This window comes from Mugil cephalus, chromosome 17 (genome assembly GCF_022458985.1).
Source record: "Mugil cephalus isolate CIBA_MC_2020 chromosome 17, CIBA_Mcephalus_1.1, whole genome shotgun sequence".
In the NCBI taxonomy this organism is placed as follows: Eukaryota; Metazoa; Chordata; class Actinopteri; order Mugiliformes; family Mugilidae; genus Mugil; species Mugil cephalus.
In genome coordinates, this window is record NC_061786.1 from 4,921,465 (window position 1) to 4,942,704 (window position 21,240).

Here is a 21,240-nt window from a genome sequence, read left to right on the forward strand (position 1 = left end):
TACTATACAGTGAATGTGCACTGCTATTGATAGACATCAAAGTCATGTCATTTCTCTAGGTTAAGTTTTGATTCATTTTTTCTCTCTGTATATTTGTAGCCTTTCTATTTTCTGCTTGATGTCATATAGCTTATTTTTCTTTATCTTTGTAACTTTTCCATTCTTCTTCTTATTGTCTTTATATTTAGTTTGCCGTCATGTGGTCTCTGTGTCTTTTAGTCCAGTTTTACTTTTGATTTGTTTAGCATCTTTTTGTTCATGCTCTCTCTTTGTCATTTTTTCATTTCAAAACGGAAATAGTCATTCCCCAACCGAGTGACACCAGACCAACTTTCTGCAGCAAGGATTCTGTGGGCAGAGGAAGTTGGGTCGACACCCAGACGATGAGCTAAAACACCAGAAAAAGACGAAAATAGGACACGGGAAGCAAGTGACTTTTTAATGTTTTTTTATTCACTGACTAAAAGAAGAGAAGCATTCATTCAACATTTATTCAAATCAACATTCGGCAGGTTGACCCCTCAAGTGTACGCAATCTGTCAGCTAAGAGGTTTTACATTGAGGTTTGTAATGCACCCTCCCTTTTCTCCACAACACAGCCATGGATCAACACTGTTCTCAATGATAAAATGGGTCCTCTTAGGTGGAGAGGATTCTCTTTCCCTGCAGATTAATCCAAAACACAGCTGGGAAGATTCCAAATAACTGGTTTGTAGGATTTCAGACTTAAAATTCATCAAGGGTTAGTCAGGTCCTCAACTGAGATACGTTTATTTCCCCACATTAGTGGGAATTTGACAGGGTGGAACTCTCTGTCAAAACAAAACATAATCCAGGTTTCAGAGCAACCAAACCTTTGTCGGACAAATTATTAACCACACCTTGTTCTGTGTGAAAGCTGGAATTCAGGCGAGTTAGAATGCAGACTGATTTTAAAACCTCTGCACAGAATAAAGTTCTAGGAAGCTTCCCCAATGTAAACGAGGCTGTGTTTTGGATCAAGTCTGGTTCCGTGCTTTCAGGAAAACCAAGAACCCAGTGCTATGTGCTCACTTTAACAAACAGAATCACACAGGAACTTTATGCTCAGAATATTCAACAACAACGATGGTAAAACCATTTCTGCAAAAAACATACAACAACATAGCTTCTGATTTACAAAGTCTGTGTGATTTCATAATATACTTCATGTTCATAAATTGAACCCGGACATGTGTTGCATAAGAGTACACCATGGTAATGCATTGTTGAAACCTATACAAATATCCACTGTGTGACTTTATATATCTATTTATATAGTTTATATTTCTTCCTCTATGGTTTTCTAAAGACGCAGCCGGGCGCTGTCAGCACTGCTTGTGCCCCTTTGTGGCCACTAGTAAGACTGCTGTTATTGCAAACTGTCCTGATTTTAAACAAATGCACAACATTCGTACCACGATAAAACTGGGGCCGTCTAGCCAGTCTCACAGAGACCAAGAGTGAGCCCGCCGTCACCGCTGCTGTCGCTGGGCTGGCTGACCAGAATCAAAAGATCTTAAAATTAAATGATAAGATTTCATAAATCATCATAAGGCCAAGTATTGTCATTGCAAATTCTTATTAGTTTACATCTTCATTTCTACTGCGTGATAGTGAGAAAAAGAAAATATAAAAACTGAAACAAAAAGGAAAAAACAAATTAAGTGAGTGTGGATTATATGCATTCCTCTTGCATAGTTGTGAGGCTGGACCGGGCAGCAGGCCTGCCTGCCTGGCTAATTAGGAGGTTTGGCTCTCCAAACTTGACAAGAAAGACTTTGTTTACCAGCCAGACACATCAGAACCACAGTAGCTGAACCCTAAATGAAGACTGCTGGCTGACACTAACCATGAATATCCATCAGTTCTTTGATTATAACCCGGCGCTGCAAGAATATCACTAATGCACCAGAGCTGCTGACACAACTTGCCAGGTTATAAGATCAGAGTGATTTTGACAGTAGCTAGTCTGTGACTATACCCTTAATATCTCACAGATGCTGAGATCATCATCATCATCATCATCATCATCATATACTGGCAAGGAAACCGTTTTAGTGTCAGCAAAGTCTGAAGCTGAGAACTGGAGAACCCAAACTTCCTCTCAGTGTGAGCCTCCTTTTCACTGAGAATCTAGCCTCATACAAATATCTAATAGGCAGGACTGATTTCATACCAGTGCAATGCACATCCAGTGTTTTTCTCTTACTGAAAGATATCAGGATGTTAATCAGATTTGCCACATTCTCACGTGAGTGCAGCGCTCTGAGAGGCTATTCAGTTTTGCATTTACTGGTAGTAGTTTGTGGTCGAAGCATTTAAATAAAAAAATAATGATAATAATAATAACCCCAAAACGAACAGAAGATTGTAATGAGGAAACCCTGTCTCTGCAGAAACATTAAGCCATTCCTTAATGTCTTTTGGAGAAGGCTTTAGGCCCAGAACCATCTTACTACCATTTCTCTACATCTAGTTTTAGGATTCTTTTGCACATTGCAAACATCCTGGTAGTTATAGACACTCCAGTTGGCATTGAGTCTGAGCAATGATCAAAGTGGATATGAAAGTAAGTCTGATGAGTGTCTGCTCGAGGCTCCATGTTTAGACCGATGCAGACCTGACAGTCTGCTGCTTTGGTACTAAAATAAGACACACTCGCTCCCGTCTACGTCAGTGGTACCGGTATTGGCCAAGTCTCCAACCCCAGTTCTTTGTATATGGCCACATACCATCATGCAAACAAATCTCCATATCTTTACAGTTCTGCAATCACAACAGAGTTAAATACACGGCCACTGGCAGCGGACTCAGATGGACTGCGTTAGAGGCCAGCTCTGTGGATTCTATTACTCATCAGGCCCTGCTATTTTCTGAGAACACTCTATGAATGCACGTAATAAGAAAAAAACTCAAAGCAAAACAGAAAAAAAAATAGAAAGGTCAAAGGGCAGGTTGAAATGATTACAACCACTTAAATATACAGTAACTGCTGGTAATGGTCTCCTGAATAACTGACACCTCCTCTCATGTCTAGAGCCTTCAGACCTGTGATTTGTGTGGCAGGACTGATTGAAAATAAGGCCCCGCCTGCTGTGCGTCAGTCTGTCCGTCTGTGTTAACACAGTATAGCATAGTCAAGAACAAACCTCAGTCTGCACACGTTGTATAAATAAATTCAGTCTACACTCTCGCGTAACCACAGTGAATATATACTGTTACTGCTGTGACTAACGCCCTCGTATTTAGCACACTCATAGTATGTCGTCTTCAGATGTGAGGTTTTTTTTTTGTGTACCGGACACAAAAGGCCCCAGAAATGGCCTCAGGATGCTGAAGCATGGCATCGCGGATACATCCGTTAGAAACACAGCTGACCTTTGAAAGAGCGGCACACTCTACACGACCACTTCTTAATGGTATCACACCTCACCTCTGCCCAGACCAGCTGCTGTTCTGGTGTGACTCGTCAGTACTAGCTGTGTCTTCAATCCCACGAAAAGTAAAAAAAATATAGGATATCTGTATATAGAGTCTAATTTTCATGCAGACGCTGTAGCCATGTAATACAATTTTTGCTAGTCAGATGGCCTGAGCGACCCCCCGCCCCGTGTGGAATGTCCTGTTCCTAGCGGATCTTTAGCAGCGAATCACTTTAGAGGTCCAAGAGCCCAGAAGTAAACACTTCCGATCGTATCTGACCTTGGCTTACGGGCCGTACTACACAGCGCATCAGACACACTGGCCATCGTCCCGGCTGGGAAGCTGCTACCTGTCAGAATGTAACTTCTGGAAGCATCTGTGGGAGTGTTTAAATCCCTGACTTGTTCTGAGATTGAACCAAGCGCTTTGTCCCGTTCGCCTTTAGTTTTACATTCACTCACTCCTCACAGTGTAACAAGTGCTGGACAGGAAAGAGAAAGAAGTAAGAGTATGGTCACGAGTGGTCCGACTCCAGACCTCTCTGCTTAAACCTCTGTCACAATGAAGAACTGCACCACACTGGACTGGACTGGACTGGACTGGACAGGCCTGGCAACATGCACTGTGGACCCTGAGTGCCATTCAGAGGTAAGTATTTGGCCACACTGTACAAGTCGTGCAACAATGCTGCTAACCTATAAGTGTCATGTTGAATATAAACATCCAATAATGCCTTCCAAAACAAATATTCTTATTTTTCTTAACACAGGGTGCAGCCACAAACACAAGATGGGCCAAACCTTTGCTTACAGGTCTGCTTTGGTCTGTTTTCACTCCAACCACAGGACAAGACTGCTGACATTTAACCCGGTCTGGTACAGAATGGTTCGAAGCATAGCGAGGGGCAGGGCGTGGACACACGAAGAGAATATTAGTCGACGAGAGTTCAGTGGAAGATACTCGGAGAAGGAGAGAACAGAAAGTGTTAAAAGGAGGTGTAGAGCAGAAAAGGAATACTGGAACAGTCCCCAGCCAGTGTGTGTGTGTGAGTGTGTGTGAGTGTGTGTGTATGTGGGCACTTCAGATAGATTTGTGTCTGGGTTAAGTTTGTTCCACTGTGGTCTTTGGCAGCTTAGAACACATCAATGGAGGAAAACAGATCCAGTGACTCATAATATTCACGTGAGAGAGCTAGAGGCCTGAGCATCGTTACTTTCCATTCTCCTCCTTTTGTTTTTTAAAAGACCAACTGTACCCTGAGAACGAACGATTTCTGTTCCTGTTTCCTGCTGTGATGGGAGTGATGCCACACGGCTGAACACGAGCAAGCTCCCCCCCCACCCGCCAACCCCACCCCACCCCACCCACACTTACACACAGGCATGCAGAAAATGTATGACGGCTGCACGGGCTGACCACTTGTTTACATACACAACTTATTCACACCTTTCTACTTGATATACATGGAAACTTGCACAGCGAACACAGGCACGCTCTGAAAGAAGTGGAAACGCGGGTGCTGAAACCTTAAGCCACTGGTAACGCTGGTTCCCTAAAGAGTGAACTAACTATCACAGCAACCACTAACGCCTAATACAGGGCTATCACTTGTGGAGAGCTGGGGTTTAAAAAGCAGCTAGACCAGAAGTAAGTTGCCTGCTAGCGTTGCCGTGCTGAGCATAACTTTGTCTCCGCTCTTCTCTCCTTGCAAGGACAGGAAAAGAACTCCCCACGAATTCTTCAAAAAACGTCTAGCTCCAGTTCTGTGGCATAAATACTCTATGACTATGAACAGTACTTTGTATACATTTTGACACTGGGGAAAATCAGAGCTAAAATCAAGACTTTAATGTGCTCAACCTTACTGTATCAGGCAAACATCCCCTGCTTTTATTCTGTGTTGAAACACTGCAACAAGGCCAAGGCTGGACGACCCAAACAGCAAAATCTGATTTCTTGCGTGGAGCCAGTAACACCTAGAGACCCGAGAAGACAGGAAACAGAGGAGGGAGTAAAATCTGCTTCTTTTTAAAAATAGATGTCTGTAAAAATCCATTAGCTCAGCTGAGATGAATATCCTTGTCTGACGTTACATTCGACTTAAAAACTGCTGTGATTTTTCCACCCCTTAAGTGGCTTTTATCTATACACAATATAAACACTAACAGGTTAAATGCCTCACATAAAAGAATCAAAGTGGAGCTCTTAAAAGAGATGAGAGGGAAAGTGAGGAGGGGAGAAGGAAGATAAGATAAAAACCAACATATTTTGGTCTGGATGTGTCATGTTGGTATCTGAGTCCCCTCCAGGTGTTTGAATGTACAGTGCTATATACAGCCACAGACAGCCTTAAAAAGAAACTCCTGGTACCAAAGTGCATTTATCCTGAGATATGAACCAAGGACTATAGAGATTATCACGGCTAAACCATCAAGGTCCCTTAACACACGAACAAACATTTGGTATCAAGAGGCCGATCACTAGGACCAGTCCATTCTGAAGCTAGCAAAGTGCTAGCACTGTGACGCTGGCTCCATATCAGGGCAAAGATTGCAGGTCAACTTCGTAAACTATTTACCTTGATATGGTCCATCATAGATCCATGGTGTATACAACTATGTCTGCGCTGATGCCACTTGGGGGGAGGGAGGGTAACTTTTCTGACAGTAGCCCGCATACTCAGGAAAATCAGCTAACAAATCTCAAATCAACTTGTGTTTTCCTGGTAAAATCCCAAGTCAGCCGTCAGACACAGGTGCAGCTGTCACCGCATATAACCATCGAGCAGTCACAACACTGGAGAATCACACGTTGCCATCCTGGACCCCAGTTCTTGACTAATCATATCTGTCTGGAGCAAAAGCGATCGGGTCTACGCTGGCTGGCCGGTGCCACAAACATGGCTGCACTTCCACAGAGCATGGGAAGCATTCATTTATTTGAATAAAGGCACTCCCTCAGGAATTTAATCAAAGTCATGCCTTGGTGAATGAATACTAAGGACAAGCTCAGCCAGACAAGATCCACTGTGCCAGGGAGGAATCATTTCATCCCAGAAAACCGACCGCTTCAGACATTAATTAGGCCCAGCAGGCCCTCTATTGATGGCACAGATTTGCCTCCAATCCACAGCCACTCTCCATCCCCAACAACGTCTTTCTACTGGAGGTAGAAAACACGTGCAATGAGCAGCTTGGTTTTGCCATTCTTTAGTCTTTACCAACCTTAATCTTTGAAAACAAATGTATGATTAGGTTTGCTGACCCTCCAACCAAGGCGGAGCGAGGGTTTATCAGATGGCAAGATAAACAACATCATAAACAACGACAGCAACTGTATCCAGAAAAAAAGGGGGCTGTTTCCAAGGCAACTGTGACTCAAGAGGACATAAAATAACACAAAACAAACGAAAAATACTTTTTCTCACATTAGCTGATTGTTTCTCACATCCTACGCAACATTGACACCACTCTCCTCGTCATAGTGATGTTAAAGCCTACCTGAGACTGACAGCGAAGCGCTTTTCGCCACAGACATGAGCAACATGACCCCGAATCCTTGTTGTGTTGTAGGTGACGTTTCAGTCTCAAAACTAAAAAGCTGTCGCGGCTGTCTGTGGAACGCACAATGTCCCAAACTGGGCTATTAGGCAGCCCTGGGAAATGTCTGCGCCAAATACAGCTATACTAGAAGAATTCAATATAGAACGAAAAAGCTAAGCGACTGGCCAACAGAATAAGAAGTTAAATTACATGCAGTGCATCGGTTTCTTAGTCATGAAATGTTCCACTCCAAAATACAAAAAATGCCACTGAAAAAAAAAAAAAACAGGTTCCAAACTACAGTGCTGTGGACCATGACTGCAATACCTGGGTTTGGAATTCTCTGCACGAAGCCATTTTAGCATGGCATCACCGAGGATCTGGAAGCAGTTACAGAGCCTCGCAAAACCCACACAAATATGGCATTATGGAACACGGCCCCCTTTTCTCTTAATAATGCAAAACTATTTGAAGAGGTCTTTGATCTCAGAGCCCTTCATATCATGGTGCACGTTCCCGTTCTTTTCTTTGACTCTGTGTCATGGTTCACTTTGATTCTTCCGCATCTGAATCAGTGGTACACCAAATGACAGAGGTGACAACTTAAAGGGCTCTGGAACCAGCCATGCTAACTGGAAAGGCAGATACATTCATCCTGAATATAGAAAAATGCAATGATTTACTACCAGCTCACTATAGATCAGTGGTATATTGTATTGTTGTGGGCAGATTGTGAGATAGTTTGGCTCTGACTGTTGCTAAATGAGGCTTCCCATTTAGACTGGTGAGGTTTCCCAAGAAGTCAACAAGTGAGCAGGGTGGGAAGTGGCTTGGCGGCAATCATGTAACAATATTCTCCATAACACCATCGGTAACTGGTCGAAACCCTCACTTAAAAAAATTAAAAAAAACACATAGGGTTTGAAATGCAACTCTCCTAACAATGACCTGAGTCATGGAGCCGACAAGGCTGTTGCTGAAAACTGCATTAGAAGCCAAAGTCAGCCATTATACAGTGGAGGTTCCCACCCTGCTGGTAACACTCTCAACCTAGTGGACGAGTGCACAAGGTACTCATTCAGAGCAACAAAAGAAGCAGCTATGTTTGTATTACCTAGGAAGTCTTTGATTGGTTAGTTTACACCGTCCAGTGGGAGTGGAGTTGCTGGAGTGGAGCTCCAAAGAAAAATACTTTACTAAAGCTAACAGCTTGTGTCTGAACACACGTCCCCATTCAAAGCCCTATGGGTCTTCACTCAACCTGCCTGTCTTTCCTGTTCTAGCTGTGAGCAGGATAATAATATATCTGTATTTAAATACACACAAAGCCTATACGGACAAGGGAACCACCACGCAGGAAAAACAAGATTATACACCGAGCAAGGAGGGATGGAAAACAATCAAAAAAAAAAAAAAAGAAAGAAACACAAGAAACGAATCAAAGTTACACAATACAGAGGCTCTGGAGGTTATTAAGGTGAAGGAGAGAGCTCTGAATACTTGTGGGCAAGACCAGACCAGACTGGGCTAAGTGGGCGCTTGAAGCAGAAAGACGACCAATTTCAGCAGACAAATTAAAATCTGTGAAGTCTTCCCTGTAGTCAGGTCAGAGTGACATTCCTTCAAACTGAATGAATAATATAGTTTAAATACAATGGTCAGTTTTAATAGAAGACCTTTAACTGCAAAATGTATTTAAAACATCAAAAGCTGCGTCTGTTTTTCTAAGAAACTAAATAGAACGAAAAGGTAAAGCAAGAAAACAGGGGATCTACTGGAAAGTGGTAGGACTTGATTGTGTGCTAAAACCCCTGTGAGAGAAACACAATATAAAAATTAAAATAAAAACAATCCGCTCACATCAGGTCACATGTATGCAATTTATAGATTGTTTTAAGATCCGCGTTAGATTTGTCATTTCTGTCTGCTTTTGGCTCGGGTTCAGCTGACCTTGACTTTGTTGGTCTGGCCTGGTCTTGACACCGTTTAGGCTGTGACGTGTTGGGTTTAACAACCTTTGTCTACATGCCCATGCTGAAGGCGTGCAGCTCGCGATGGAATTGCTGGGTCGGTTCGGCCAAAACCAGGCTGGAATCCAGGCATGGGTGCCAGACGCGGCCTAGGCCCAGCGAAACCTCCTTGACCAGGTTGTGGACTGGGTCGCCCTCCACATACACGGACTGGTCCGGGTCGAAGTCGATGCTCTCTTCTGAGACAGTCAGGACACGAAGACTGGAGCCTCGCAGTCGAGAGATGGCCACCAGGTTATGAGACCATATAGTGTAACCTTCAGAGAGACAGAGACAGGTTCCTGAGCACTGGACTAATCTAAAAAATATTAAAGATTAATAATGAATCTGCTGGTCAGGTTTAAAGTCAGTATAACGAATAGTGAAAAAGTGAATAAATGAAAACCTTATTAACTGGCGAATAAACTACTTCTAAGACTAACTTCCTTTTCATTTCACTGTCTCTTCCTCATCTCATAATTGCCCTGACAATAACCACATTTGTAGACCAAAACGATCGTGCAAGCTTTAGTTACCATGAAAATAGTTGACTAAACAAGAAGTAACAAGCAGCAGAGCGAGAACTGCAGAAGAATCATGGAAAGGAGTATATTCTGACTTTTAGAAACTAAACATTGTGTTTACAGCTCAATGCAATGCCCCAATGACTCCCATGTAGAGTTAGACAAGTATCACTACAGACCTCTAGAAAATTAGCATTTCAGCAAATCATTTCTGCAAACTGCCAATGTGCTCAAACCCAAACCAATTTCTCCGTATCACTAGATTCACTTATATACCACCACAATGTAGTACAAGCACAGACCACGCAGGTCTCCTAATATCTCTGAAATAAACTGAACTCACCATGTATCACAAGTACAGCCAGCTGAGTGCATCTCCATGCCAAGAGAACCAAAGGGTCTTCATTGCGATTGATGCTGAGGTCAGGGAAGTTGGTGCCATCCCTCAGGAGAAGAAAGTGAGTCAGCGTTTTGTTGTACTGCTGAGAGATGAGTTCCAGAGTGGCGTCGGTCACCAGTGTGCTGTAACTGTCGAGGTGAAGGCGCTCCAGGGGAAGGCTTGGCTTTAGGATTCTGAGGAGCTCAGAGCTGTCGACCTCCAGGGCCATGATGTACACTCGCAGGTTGGCACTCACACGAACCTGCAGGAAGCCAGGTAAGCTTGATTGATATTCACTATTATTATGCCAAAGTTCCAGTACAGAAACGGTACCACAGTTCCTCACGCTAGGTTTTCATTCACTTGTAACTGCTTGAATTGTTCACACAAAAAGGCATTTCAGCAACAATTATGTAACAAACCAAAGCAATCACAAGGAAAGCTGTAAATTGTTATATTACCAGTGCCTTCCAATCGTCTTCTGTAGCTGTTCCTTCTAATGGCTTGAACTCCAGGGCGGCACCGCTGAGCAGCAGGGAAAGACGGTGCAGTGGAGTTCTGCGTGGAGATGCCAGCAAACCGCAAAGCTCAGACGTGAAGTCAGAGAAATCCAAAGCCAGAGAACGAAGGTTAGAAAGACGATCCAACTCTGATGGTGAGATGATTGGACCTGGGAAGAATTCAAAAGAAACGTCGTCAGAACTTACAATAGGAGCTAGCTTTGTCAGTTTCCAACAATTCATTATTATCCACCATTATACTCCACTATTCATACATACATTGTGTATAAAGTCTGTCATATACCAGACAAATACATACCTAACTGGTGGTCAAGTAAACTCAGGTGCTGCAGAGTCTCAGCTGAAGGGTTTGACAAGCAGGCTAATGAACAGGGAGTCACCAGACCCAACATGAAGCTACAGGACAACCACCTCAGCTGCCTGCTGTTGGACAACAACTCCATGAACAACTGCTGGATTCTGTTGAGAGCAGACAGGAAGGCAAATTTAGAGTTCATCTCAAGAGCTGATCACACTCCCAAGAACCATATGATCAGTAGCAGGGCTAAGAATGGCCATAGACTACTTCCCTTGCGCATTCTTGCGAGACTTGTCATGTGAAATCAGTCTTGCAAGAGTGGGATTTCTCACAAGGGTGTGCATGAAAAGACATGTATTAAAAATGGATCTTTAAACATAGGATCTTTAAAATTAAAATCGTCTAGAATCCAAACATATTTTACACCCAGCCCTAGTCAGTAGAGTATCCTAACAGGTGCTGCCTCTAATGGATAGCTACCTAATGGTGTACCAGACAGAAACTCTTCATTGTTTGTGCAACACAAATTCTGGAAGAGGCTGTGAAGCCTAAAAACATGCACATATGTACTGTAAGCTGGTCACATGGCAGCTTCCATAGCTCATAAAGTGACCTGACCTACAGAGAAAAGCACACAGCACTTATATGCTGTGATATCTCACTTTGGTGTGAAACCACTTTCACACTACTACTGAGCTGCAAAATAACCCCATGACATTCTGACAGCTATGAAAGAGATGTAGAATGGCATAAAAAAAATAAGCCGATGGAGGCTCAAAATGATCAATAAACTACCCAAGAAAGTCAGTAGTCTGTGTATAAGTAGTCCTGAAATTGACACTTAACACATATGCATACAGGTATACAACAAATTGTACAAGATGGTCTATTCAGGCGAATTCTGAGGCAACCACGATGACTCGCTGGTGCAAGCAAAATTTTTGATTTGATCAGAATCTCAAAATAGTTTTTCAGGGTCAATTTCTGCCAAACAGTGTGTTGCCAAATGGATTATTTATACACCATGACATCATCATTCGCAGCTCTCAGTATTTTAACAAACCCACAGGGTTTGTTGCAATCCACCATCTGTACCTTGCTGCCATGTATCTTACACAATTTATTGGCAGAAAGCCGAGTTTGTTGCGAGCTACACACATTGTGTGCTTTTCTGTGTGTTCTCTAACCAGATGATGACAATGTGTCTTTTTTAATTTTGCATTGAGTTAACAATATAACGTGTTACATAAATATCATGTCACATCATTCTGAAGAAAACTGCGTTCAAACTTGAATGCTCAGGCTTACTCATTGATCTTTTTGTCCCCCTGGTGTATCTGGTGCAGGTTTGAGCTGTCCAATAGGCCCTCTTGCTGGAGAATGAATGTGTCTCCATACAGACTGAGCTTCTGCAGGTTCCTATGGAGTGAAAAAGAGAGAGACAATGTTAGAATTAAAGATCGTTTTACAGCAACAAGACGCTTTGCCAATGGAGAATCGGTGGGATTACTCCATCGTCTATATCGTACCTTTGCATTTGTACTTATCTTACACTCGTGTGACATTGCAAATTATCTATTGAGGATGACGTCCGTTTTCTGTTTGTTCTGTCAACATTTGTGCAAGTCATTATTTCAGTAAGTTGGTTGTCCCCATAGCACACAAGGGATGCTCCAAATCAACAGAAGCAACAGCAGTAACAGTACAGAAGAGCTGAACTTTCCTTACCAACCAGCTTAGAACGGGTTCACCTGTTAAACTGCAGCCATTTTGAGGAATTTGGCCTTGGCTCTGTAGACTGTTGAGCAGCCTTCTCTGATGCACAGAGCTGTGACTGTCCTGCACCTCGCAGCACTGCTGTCTACAGCCCTTTATATCCTGATACTTAAAATAGATTGGCTAAGATCAAGCAGCAGGCTTTATGCCAAAAATTGATGCTATGAAAATTTGATGCAGTCGGTGTGTGCACAGAGGTCACGATACACACAAGCGCTTTCTGCGACATCAGTGTTGATGGTGATATATTCAGCAAGCACTGTGTGTGCCACATATGACAAAAGCCTACTTACAAGGTGAGGCATTGTGTTTTATGCACCTACTTCCTTTATATCAGCTGAGTAGAGCTTTGCAGCCTCATGTGGAACTGCTTAGTGCCCTCAAAAAGGAACACAGTGTTGTGTGTTTTTACCCATTCTGAACACATGCCAGCCGAGTTGATCAATGTGTTTATCGAAACAAACACAAACTTCTCTAGTTTGATATCAGAGCTGAAGTTAGATACAGCTGTTTCCTAATGGCTTGCCCTGATTGGTGGTAAACTGTTTGTTCTTGATGGTATAAGAAATCAGATAACTCTGTGTCCTGTTTCAAAAAGGTTTGACTTTTGTGCTATCGGAGATACTTGTGAAATCCAGTCACCACCATCCAATGTTTAGAAAAACGCCAGCAACTGGAAACAACTCCACTTCTGTTGCGATCAGTCTGAAATTAAACAAATTCGTCGAGCATGGCGACATCTGGATTGGTCTGACTTAGACACATGCGAAAAACAATGAGTGAGTGAGTGTAAAGTGGAGCTGAGACACAGACGAGGTCCGTCTGTAGGCTTCTTAAAGAGAAACTGTTCGACAGGATGAATTCAGGCAGTGATAAGTTTCCGCCCCCTCAGCATAACCAAGACATAGGTTCACAGCTTTGGAAGGGCACCATTTCCGTACTACAAAGCACTGTAGAGAATAATGGAGAATGTTGGAGAAGTGGCAATTGGGATGCTGTGCTGGAATCAGTCTCATCGTTCAAAGGCTTTCCAAAATAAACTAACACAGTCATGATGCGAGTGGGGATATTTTTATGCATGCTGCGGTAAAGTATAAACCAAAATGCCAGCGCTAAATATGTCTACAAACACACTGTATATGTGTGTCAGTGCTGATGTCAGCAGGTCATAGCCAACAAAGCATTCTGTAGAGACCACTAGTGTTGCATTGTATGTCCTGGTGTGGACAGCAATGTAACATGGCAAAGCAGAACTGGCAACAAAAGAAACGCAGAGCAGCGTTTGACTGGCATTGACCTGATCCGCACATCAGTGTTTGATGGCGGCACATGTCGGACTAAGCTATGACACACCATTAAATGTCTTGCACGACGCTGGCTGCTGGCTCCACCGCAAAGACACTGACGGCACCATTACGTAACTCCTAATGCCAGGGTTTGTTTATAGCTAACGAGGCTAGCGAGTTGCTAACTCGCTGCGACGCAACAAATAACCGTGAACATTTCAACAACGAATGTGTGGTGCGAATCCCTGAAACCGAATAAAAACAAATAAACCGTAATGTGAAACGAGTGGTACCTGTTGTTTCGGATGCCAGTGAACACGCACAACACCTGGTCCAAGTAGGTAGCCATGGCGTCTCTCCATCGCTCCGAGAGTCGCGGGTCGCTGTTGGGATCGGGAGGCTGGTCCGTCCTGTTGGACGACGGGTCGCTGTTCAGGTGACTAAGATTACCTTCCACCGGCGCGAGGTCCAGCTGCAGCTCCCGCACGAAAGAACCAAACTTTCGCATGAGGAACTCCAGCCTCGGGGTCTCGTCGGAGCTGGAGCCGCCGCCGTTACATCCGCCTCCTATCCGCAGTTTGAGCTCGGTCCACAGTGCGGGGTAGAAGAGACACTCCCTCCACCGTGAGCACACGGCCGAGGCCCGGAGCTTGTCTCGGTCGGATAGAAAGGAGAATATGTGCACGATAAGCTCGCTGGGCAAAGCCATGGCTCCGACGCCCCCACACAGAGCCATGGCGAGCTAAGATAACAACTGCCCTAAAGCCAACCAGCTATAAAAGAAATGTTGCAACCGTTGTTTTAGAGGTGCAGTAGAGGTGAACATCAGCGACGCTTCCTGCTCTCGGTAAAAACAAACCGTTTTTCAGGTTTGCCTTCAATACTATTGGAACGCACCACTTATCTTCAAGGCAAGGGGAGCAAAACAGAATAAATAAATATTAAAAAATATAATTCACGACAAAACTGCGTTAATATGCATATACATTATGATTATGGCTTTACATATTAAACCATATTAAGACACTCGTGAAAAAAATCTTTCATTCGGGCCAATTTGTGTTGGCATCGTTGCATTGTCCAGTGAATGGTTTCGTCCGGACAGGCTGTTATTTTTGCCATTCTGCTGTGCTCCGCGGGGGGGCGGTATTTCTCGGCAGTAAAAACTCGAGCCAACACGTGATCTTTATTTTGGAGTTATTTCTACCCGGACACACCCCTCTAGTTCATAACCACTGCAAAGGCAGACTGCACGGAGAGACCAAAACAACACTACAGGAGACATGATAGTGAACAACTCGAAGAAAATTAGATATTCTATATATACTGCAAAATTAATAAAATGGGATAAAAAGATAAAAAGATAAAATTGGCATTTTTTGACAAATTTACCTAAACTAAAATCTCTCCTTCATAAAAGTTTTCATGCTCTGAATTCAGTTCTTTGTAATGGAAGGACAATTACAAACAACTGAATTGAGAGGGCTTACAGCTTTGAAACTTCTTGGGTCGACCCCCAAACCCAGACCTCAGGAGTTTCTTAATACAGTATCCTATCAAGCTCCATTGGATCTGGAAACATTTGTGAACTACTAAGCAACACCTGCAATTCACCAGGTATAGAACTTGAAGTTCCACTTGTAAATTGCCTTACAAGTTACATTTTTACATCTGTAGAATCTGGTCTGAAACATCTGTATTCTTTAGCTGCTGTGGGTTTAGATGTGAGTCATGTCTGTAGAGTTGCAGAAGGAAACAGCTTGACTGTCATCCTCTGGAGAGTCTTACCATCACCATTAGTGAATTTTCCACTGTGATTTACTAAGCGGCAATATGGCGTCAAATCACACTAGCCGTATTCTGGTAAAGCAGGATGCTCTCTCCATTTCCTGTCAACTCAACCCAACTCACATTCCAGGCATGATGATCTCCCACCTCCAGCCGTGTATCTCCAAACTAAATCCCTCAGAGCCAAATCATATAGTTTGCATTATAGACATATATACATAGATGCCACATTGACTGTGGGGCAACATGCCTACAAAGACGGCCTAAAGCCATATTGGTACAGTGGTTGCAGAGGCAGCAGTGCATGTAAACTAACAAAGTCACACTATGATACAGGATGCGTGGATTTTTAAAAATGTTGGTTTTACTACCTAAATACATAGTCTTCCTAAAATAATATCCTGTTATTTCCTGTTGTAAAAAAAAAAAAAAAAAATCATATTTATTTACAGGTAGCCTATGATGTAAAAAAAGGATAATAAAGAGTGAGCAAGTTGTTGAAATAAACTCCGACAGGACTGATAGTGGTGAAACAAGCAGCTTCCCTAGAGTCTAAAGACAGCATTTTGAGGAGACAGTGGTAACTGGAAGTGAAACGAGAAGTTTTTCTAATAATAGTGGTTTTGGTTTAGTAGTGATAAGTCTAATTATGCTCAAATGTAATATATACCCTTAAACAAAGACCTGACCACACCTGAACGTTTTTGGGTTCCTTTCGTTCTATTTATTTATTTATTATTTATTCTATCTCTCTCTCTAGCTATACACTCACTGGCCACTTTATTAGGTACACCTGTTCAATTGCTTGTTAGCACAAATAGCTAATTAGCTAATCACATGACTGCAAATCACTGCATTTAGGCATGTAGAGGTGATCAAGACGTTCAAATCGAGCATCAAGATGGGGAAGAAAGGGGATTCAAGTGACTTTGAACACGATATGGTTGTTGGTGCCAGACGGGCTTTTGTTGCCCTGCAAAAAAAAACAAAAAAAAACCTAGCAGACTTTTTCTTTGCCCCCACCATAAGGTAAACCCATTACTTCTCCAATGTTTCTTTGGGTCACATACCCATGGTTTCATCAACCATGTTTGCACATTATGTAAAATCTGTAACAAATAACCACAAAAAGAGAAACAATTAACTCCTGTCACACAGTTTACATATGTATTATATGAGGACATGTTTGGTGTCTGGGTCGGGTTATACCACTGGTGGTACTCTGTGTGAACGTGTGGTTGCTGAAAGTTGCCACCAGCTGGCAGGTGTGGAGTACCAGTGTAGGGAACACATTCTGTGGAAGTTTGTGAAGTTGATGGCTGCATTAGAGTAGTCTGCACTGGTGGCACTCGCTGGTTCCTCTATAATCATCATCATCATCAGCTATAAAAGAACAACTGCTGAAGTCATTTATTTATCAGAACATCTGCAGATTTTTGTACAAGCCCCGAAATCAGACAAAGGAAACACAATCAAATAAATTAAATATTATACATCTGAATTTATTTCTTTATTCAGGAAAATGATCCAATATTACATATCTGTTGCAAAAGTAACTGCACCTCCAGGATTACAAGATAATTTTTATGTTACATTAGAGCCCATCTTTTCCAGTCATTATTCTGTTTTGCTTCAACATCAGTTTGAGGAGCAGGGTCTCTCTGAGGACCTTGTTGCTCATGGGGCTTGAAAAGATTACAAAACCACCTCTAAAGATTTCTGAATCCACAAATCCACAAGTCGCTGAAGAAGAAGAGGAAGCTTAAAGGCGGAGCCATAACATCTGGGGAGCCCCACAGAGAAATCATTTGGATCAGTCAGTACGTCTATGGTTTGCATCTCTGCCTGGACAGTCGGGAAGCTGCTTTTTTTTTTTGTCTCCGTCCCTCACACTGGTAAAATCGTCAAATAAACAGTGTTTAAGTCCAGAATGACAGGACTTAAGGGGACCTCATTTATCTTCTCCCAGATGTTTGAAGAACACCTTGCCAAGGTGTTTGACCATCTGACATTTATCAGGGCCACAAAGACCAGTGGATGTTCTGACAGTGAGGACTGAGCTGTGGTCTTAGTGGGTTTTCTGCAGGTCTTCTTCAACAGCAGCAATAATGCTGAGAGGAGGTTTGCTCCTGAATCCTATTCATATCTCTAATGATAGTTTTTGCTTTCTGCTCTTCCTCCTCCTCCCCCTCCCCTCCCTCCTAGCTGCCAACCTTAACTCCTCTTCCTCTTTCAGGAACTGAAAAGACCATGCCAGAGCACGCTCTGATCTTCCTCTCTTATTACCAACAGCTGCTTTCGTGGTGTATTGAATCACCTTATTGTGTGATTTCTCCATTTTTTTTTTATTTTTATTTTTTTTTTTGCATTTGTCTTCCTTTTCCTGCATACTTTCAGTCAGATTTTAGCTGCTCTTTCAGGTCACCATCTGTTCGTGACTCTGGTGGAGAGAAAACTCACAGATAGTATGCAAAGCTCTGCGGTTGCAGCTCAGAGACACAGGACCTTTCAAAGTCTCTGGGGATACATGGAAGCCCAGACTCAAACTTTCAACAGGTGGAATATTTTCGGGCATTTATCGTTAAAGTTATTTCACCTTTCAATATAAAATCCTCCACAGGTTTGTTTTTTTATTTTTACCTACAGAACACAGGTGTCAAACACATTGGAGGGTGTACTCTGGCCTGCAGCATGAATTGCAAAAATTACGTAGAAGGCTGCACCTTTTCAATGAAAATAACCGCTATTCCTAATTAAGCCACTGTTTAGACAGAAACCTGCACAAACTGCATTTATTTCTCTTAAGAAATTTCATTTTTTTTAAAGATAGTTTATTAAATGTAAACATTTACTTGAAGGTACCCTGCACCTGTGTATTTCAGTGAAAGGTTAAGTCAAGCTGCAATAACACTGAGAGAAATAGCAAGAAAAGATCAGATCGCGTACTGAAATGTTCACTGGAAGACTAAAGCACAATTTTTTTTTTATGTTTATTATACATTTATGAGCTGTAGGAACTGAATGTTTTGATAAGTAGAAAAGAACAAAAGTGAAGTTGTGTGCACAGTTTCCCTGTATAGGGCAATAGGAGGCTTGTACCTATTTGCTTAGTTAAATCCAGGTGGCCAGGTAGTGTACTTTAAATACCGTAGACTGAAGACTTTCACAGCAAACAATAATGAACAGGTGGGAACATGTCTTATTATGCAAATCCGTCTTTTAAAAAGCAAAATTGTAACACTAATCCTTTGTTATTTTCTGAGCTGTGTATCTCATGCCCTATTAAAGAACCACACATCTGTCAGCAGCAGTAGACGCATCGCAGCTCAGCGCGCTGTGTACAAAGAATCAGTTTTTCACATCTCATAGGCTGCAATTCCTCTGATAGATTGATAAATAGTAACTATATTTCTGAAAGGAATAGTTTAGTTTGGTACATGGCTGTTGGGTGGAACCCCTCGTTCAAAGGTGCCAACAAATGGCAACTTATGCTGTATTGGTGAGAAACATGCAAGCATCAGCAGAAAGATCTACACTGACCACAGGCCAAAGAAGAGGTGCCAAGTGTGCTCCACAAGACAGACAATCATGCTTTGTGTGCCACACATGCAGTGTATACATTTCCCATAGACATGCAATGATCACGACAGTTTAAAAAAAAAAAAAACAATATAAAAGTACAATACATTTCATCTGATAACTTGTTGTGGTTAAAATAATATTTATATGATGTTTTTTTCCTACAACAAATGTGTTGTGTGAGTGTTACGACTGGATAAGCCACAACAAAAAGGGAGATGCATGTGGCCAGGTCAGGTCAATAAACACTTTTATTAAAGCAAAATATCAAGGACAATGAGTGTTAGCGTGTGGCTGCGATGGGTCATGTGTGTGCCGCAAAACAGAAGACAAGCAAAACGAAAAAGCAAAAACTGCTCTGGTGGAGGACAAAGGAGAGAGATGGGCCTGATCACCAATTAGCACCTGAAAGAAAAGCTACACTCAACCAGTACACTGCCAAACACAACAGAGTAGGCCTCAAAGGCCCCAAAGGCCCCCAAGCCCGAAACAATGAGCTCCAGTAAATTGGGCCTAGAAGGACATACATGGCAAATAGAAGTTCAAAAACTTGCTGGTAAAAACATCAATCACAACATTAGGTGAGTGAATGGATTATTGTGGATTTACATCAAGTATAACGTCCCTGATCAAATGTGTGTTAGCCGAAACCGGGATAAGTACTTACCTCCAGGGCAATGGGGAGTCTGGAAATAGTGTGTGCAGGCAGGATGAGATGAAGACGCTGAGGTTTCCTCTGGGGGAGAGCAGGACGGATAGGATGAGGAATGAGTGCTGAGATAAAGTTACAGGGGCCAGGGTGAGGTGGTCTGGACATGTTCAGAGGAGGGATAGTGAATATAGTGGTGGAAGGACGTTGAATTTAGAGCTGCCAGGCAGGAGGTCTAGAAGAAGACCAGAGAGGATGTTCATGGATGTGGTGAAGGAGGACATGAAGGTGGTTGGTGTGAATGAAGAGGATACAGAGGGCAGGGCGAGAAGGAAGCAGGTGATTCTCTGGAATAGCCAAAAGCAAAGGATTTTGGATCTGTCTTATTTATGTAACATCAGTAAAAATCTAAATGGAGCCTTTCGAATTGAACTGTACCGAACGGAGGACAATATCTCAATGAGCATCAGGACGCTCTGTGGCTGTGTTTTCACACTAACGAAACATTTCAAGAGTGCAGTGTTTGCTCTTTGATTTCAAGCGTTTTGTGAAATGCTCTACTTTTAACTCTAACAAGGCACTGATTATGTTCTCTTTTCTTTTTGGTTTCTGATCTAATCTACAGTGGTATCAACGCATGAAAGTATTTGGTGTTTTTTGTCGTGACATTTCCCAGTTTTTAATTGTCGCATCAGCCGTTATGTGTGAAACCAGACTGCAGAGCCTCCTCATGCTCAGTGAGATCATCTTTTCAGCAGATTGCTTGGCTTCGTACTGAAGTATCCATGAGCAAGACACTTAATCCCAGTCGCTGGCTGATCTCGCACCCTCACCAAAGGGGAAAACCACACTTTCATCCTTTAGAAATGAAAGTGCATCACATCAAATTAGGCTTAATGCCATTGAATAGTGATGTGCACGTAGGAGGACGTGACAAAACTACGAATCTCCGCTTCCCGGTTGTGAGATAATCTGGTTTACTTACACCTGCCAAGTCTGATGGCAGCTGTTATGGCTCTCACGCTGATAACATAATGACGCTTCACACATTACTCTGTGGTAAAGATAAGTGCTTCCCCTGATGATGAATTTGTCTGTGGGAAAAAGAAAAAAGAGAACAATGGAGTGTTGATTGGAGCCAAGTGCAAGTGGTGAAAATCGAGCGACTGCAGAGGCAACAACAAAAAGAAGACCATCTATTGTTCTTGTCAGCGTAAAGCCTTTACCAGGCTCCTTCTCTTGTTGCAGCCGGCTAATCAATGGCATCCGTACAAACTCTATCTGGGTGCTCTGATTGCTTCCAGACGTGTTGGTGTCTTCCTCTGAATACTCATCAGGTTCGGAGCTTTCGCCACACAGATGTCTGTCTGTCTGCACGCCGCACTGCATTATGGGCTATTTTTATGCCACCAAGCCAACATCTGGACAACACAAAAAAAAATTGT

The 21,240-nt window shown here is 42.6% G+C and overlaps 1 protein-coding gene across 1 annotated transcript; it reads right to left on the minus strand.

Moving 5' to 3' along the window:
• Window positions 1–431: 431 nt before the first annotated feature.
• Window positions 432–14,646, minus strand: LOC125024271 (F-box only protein 33). The gene is made up of 6 exons (XM_047612051.1): window positions 14,073–14,646; window positions 12,026–12,136; window positions 10,718–10,878; window positions 10,360–10,568; window positions 9,863–10,160; window positions 432–9,273 (listed from the first exon to the last, which is right to left on the minus strand). The coding sequence occupies exons 1-6, from the start codon at window positions 14,513–14,515 to the stop codon at window positions 9,008–9,010; spliced, it is 1,488 nt and encodes a 495-aa protein (XP_047468007.1). The 5' UTR covers window positions 14,516–14,646; the 3' UTR covers window positions 432–9,007.
• Window positions 14,647–21,240: the final 6,594 nt, after the last annotated feature.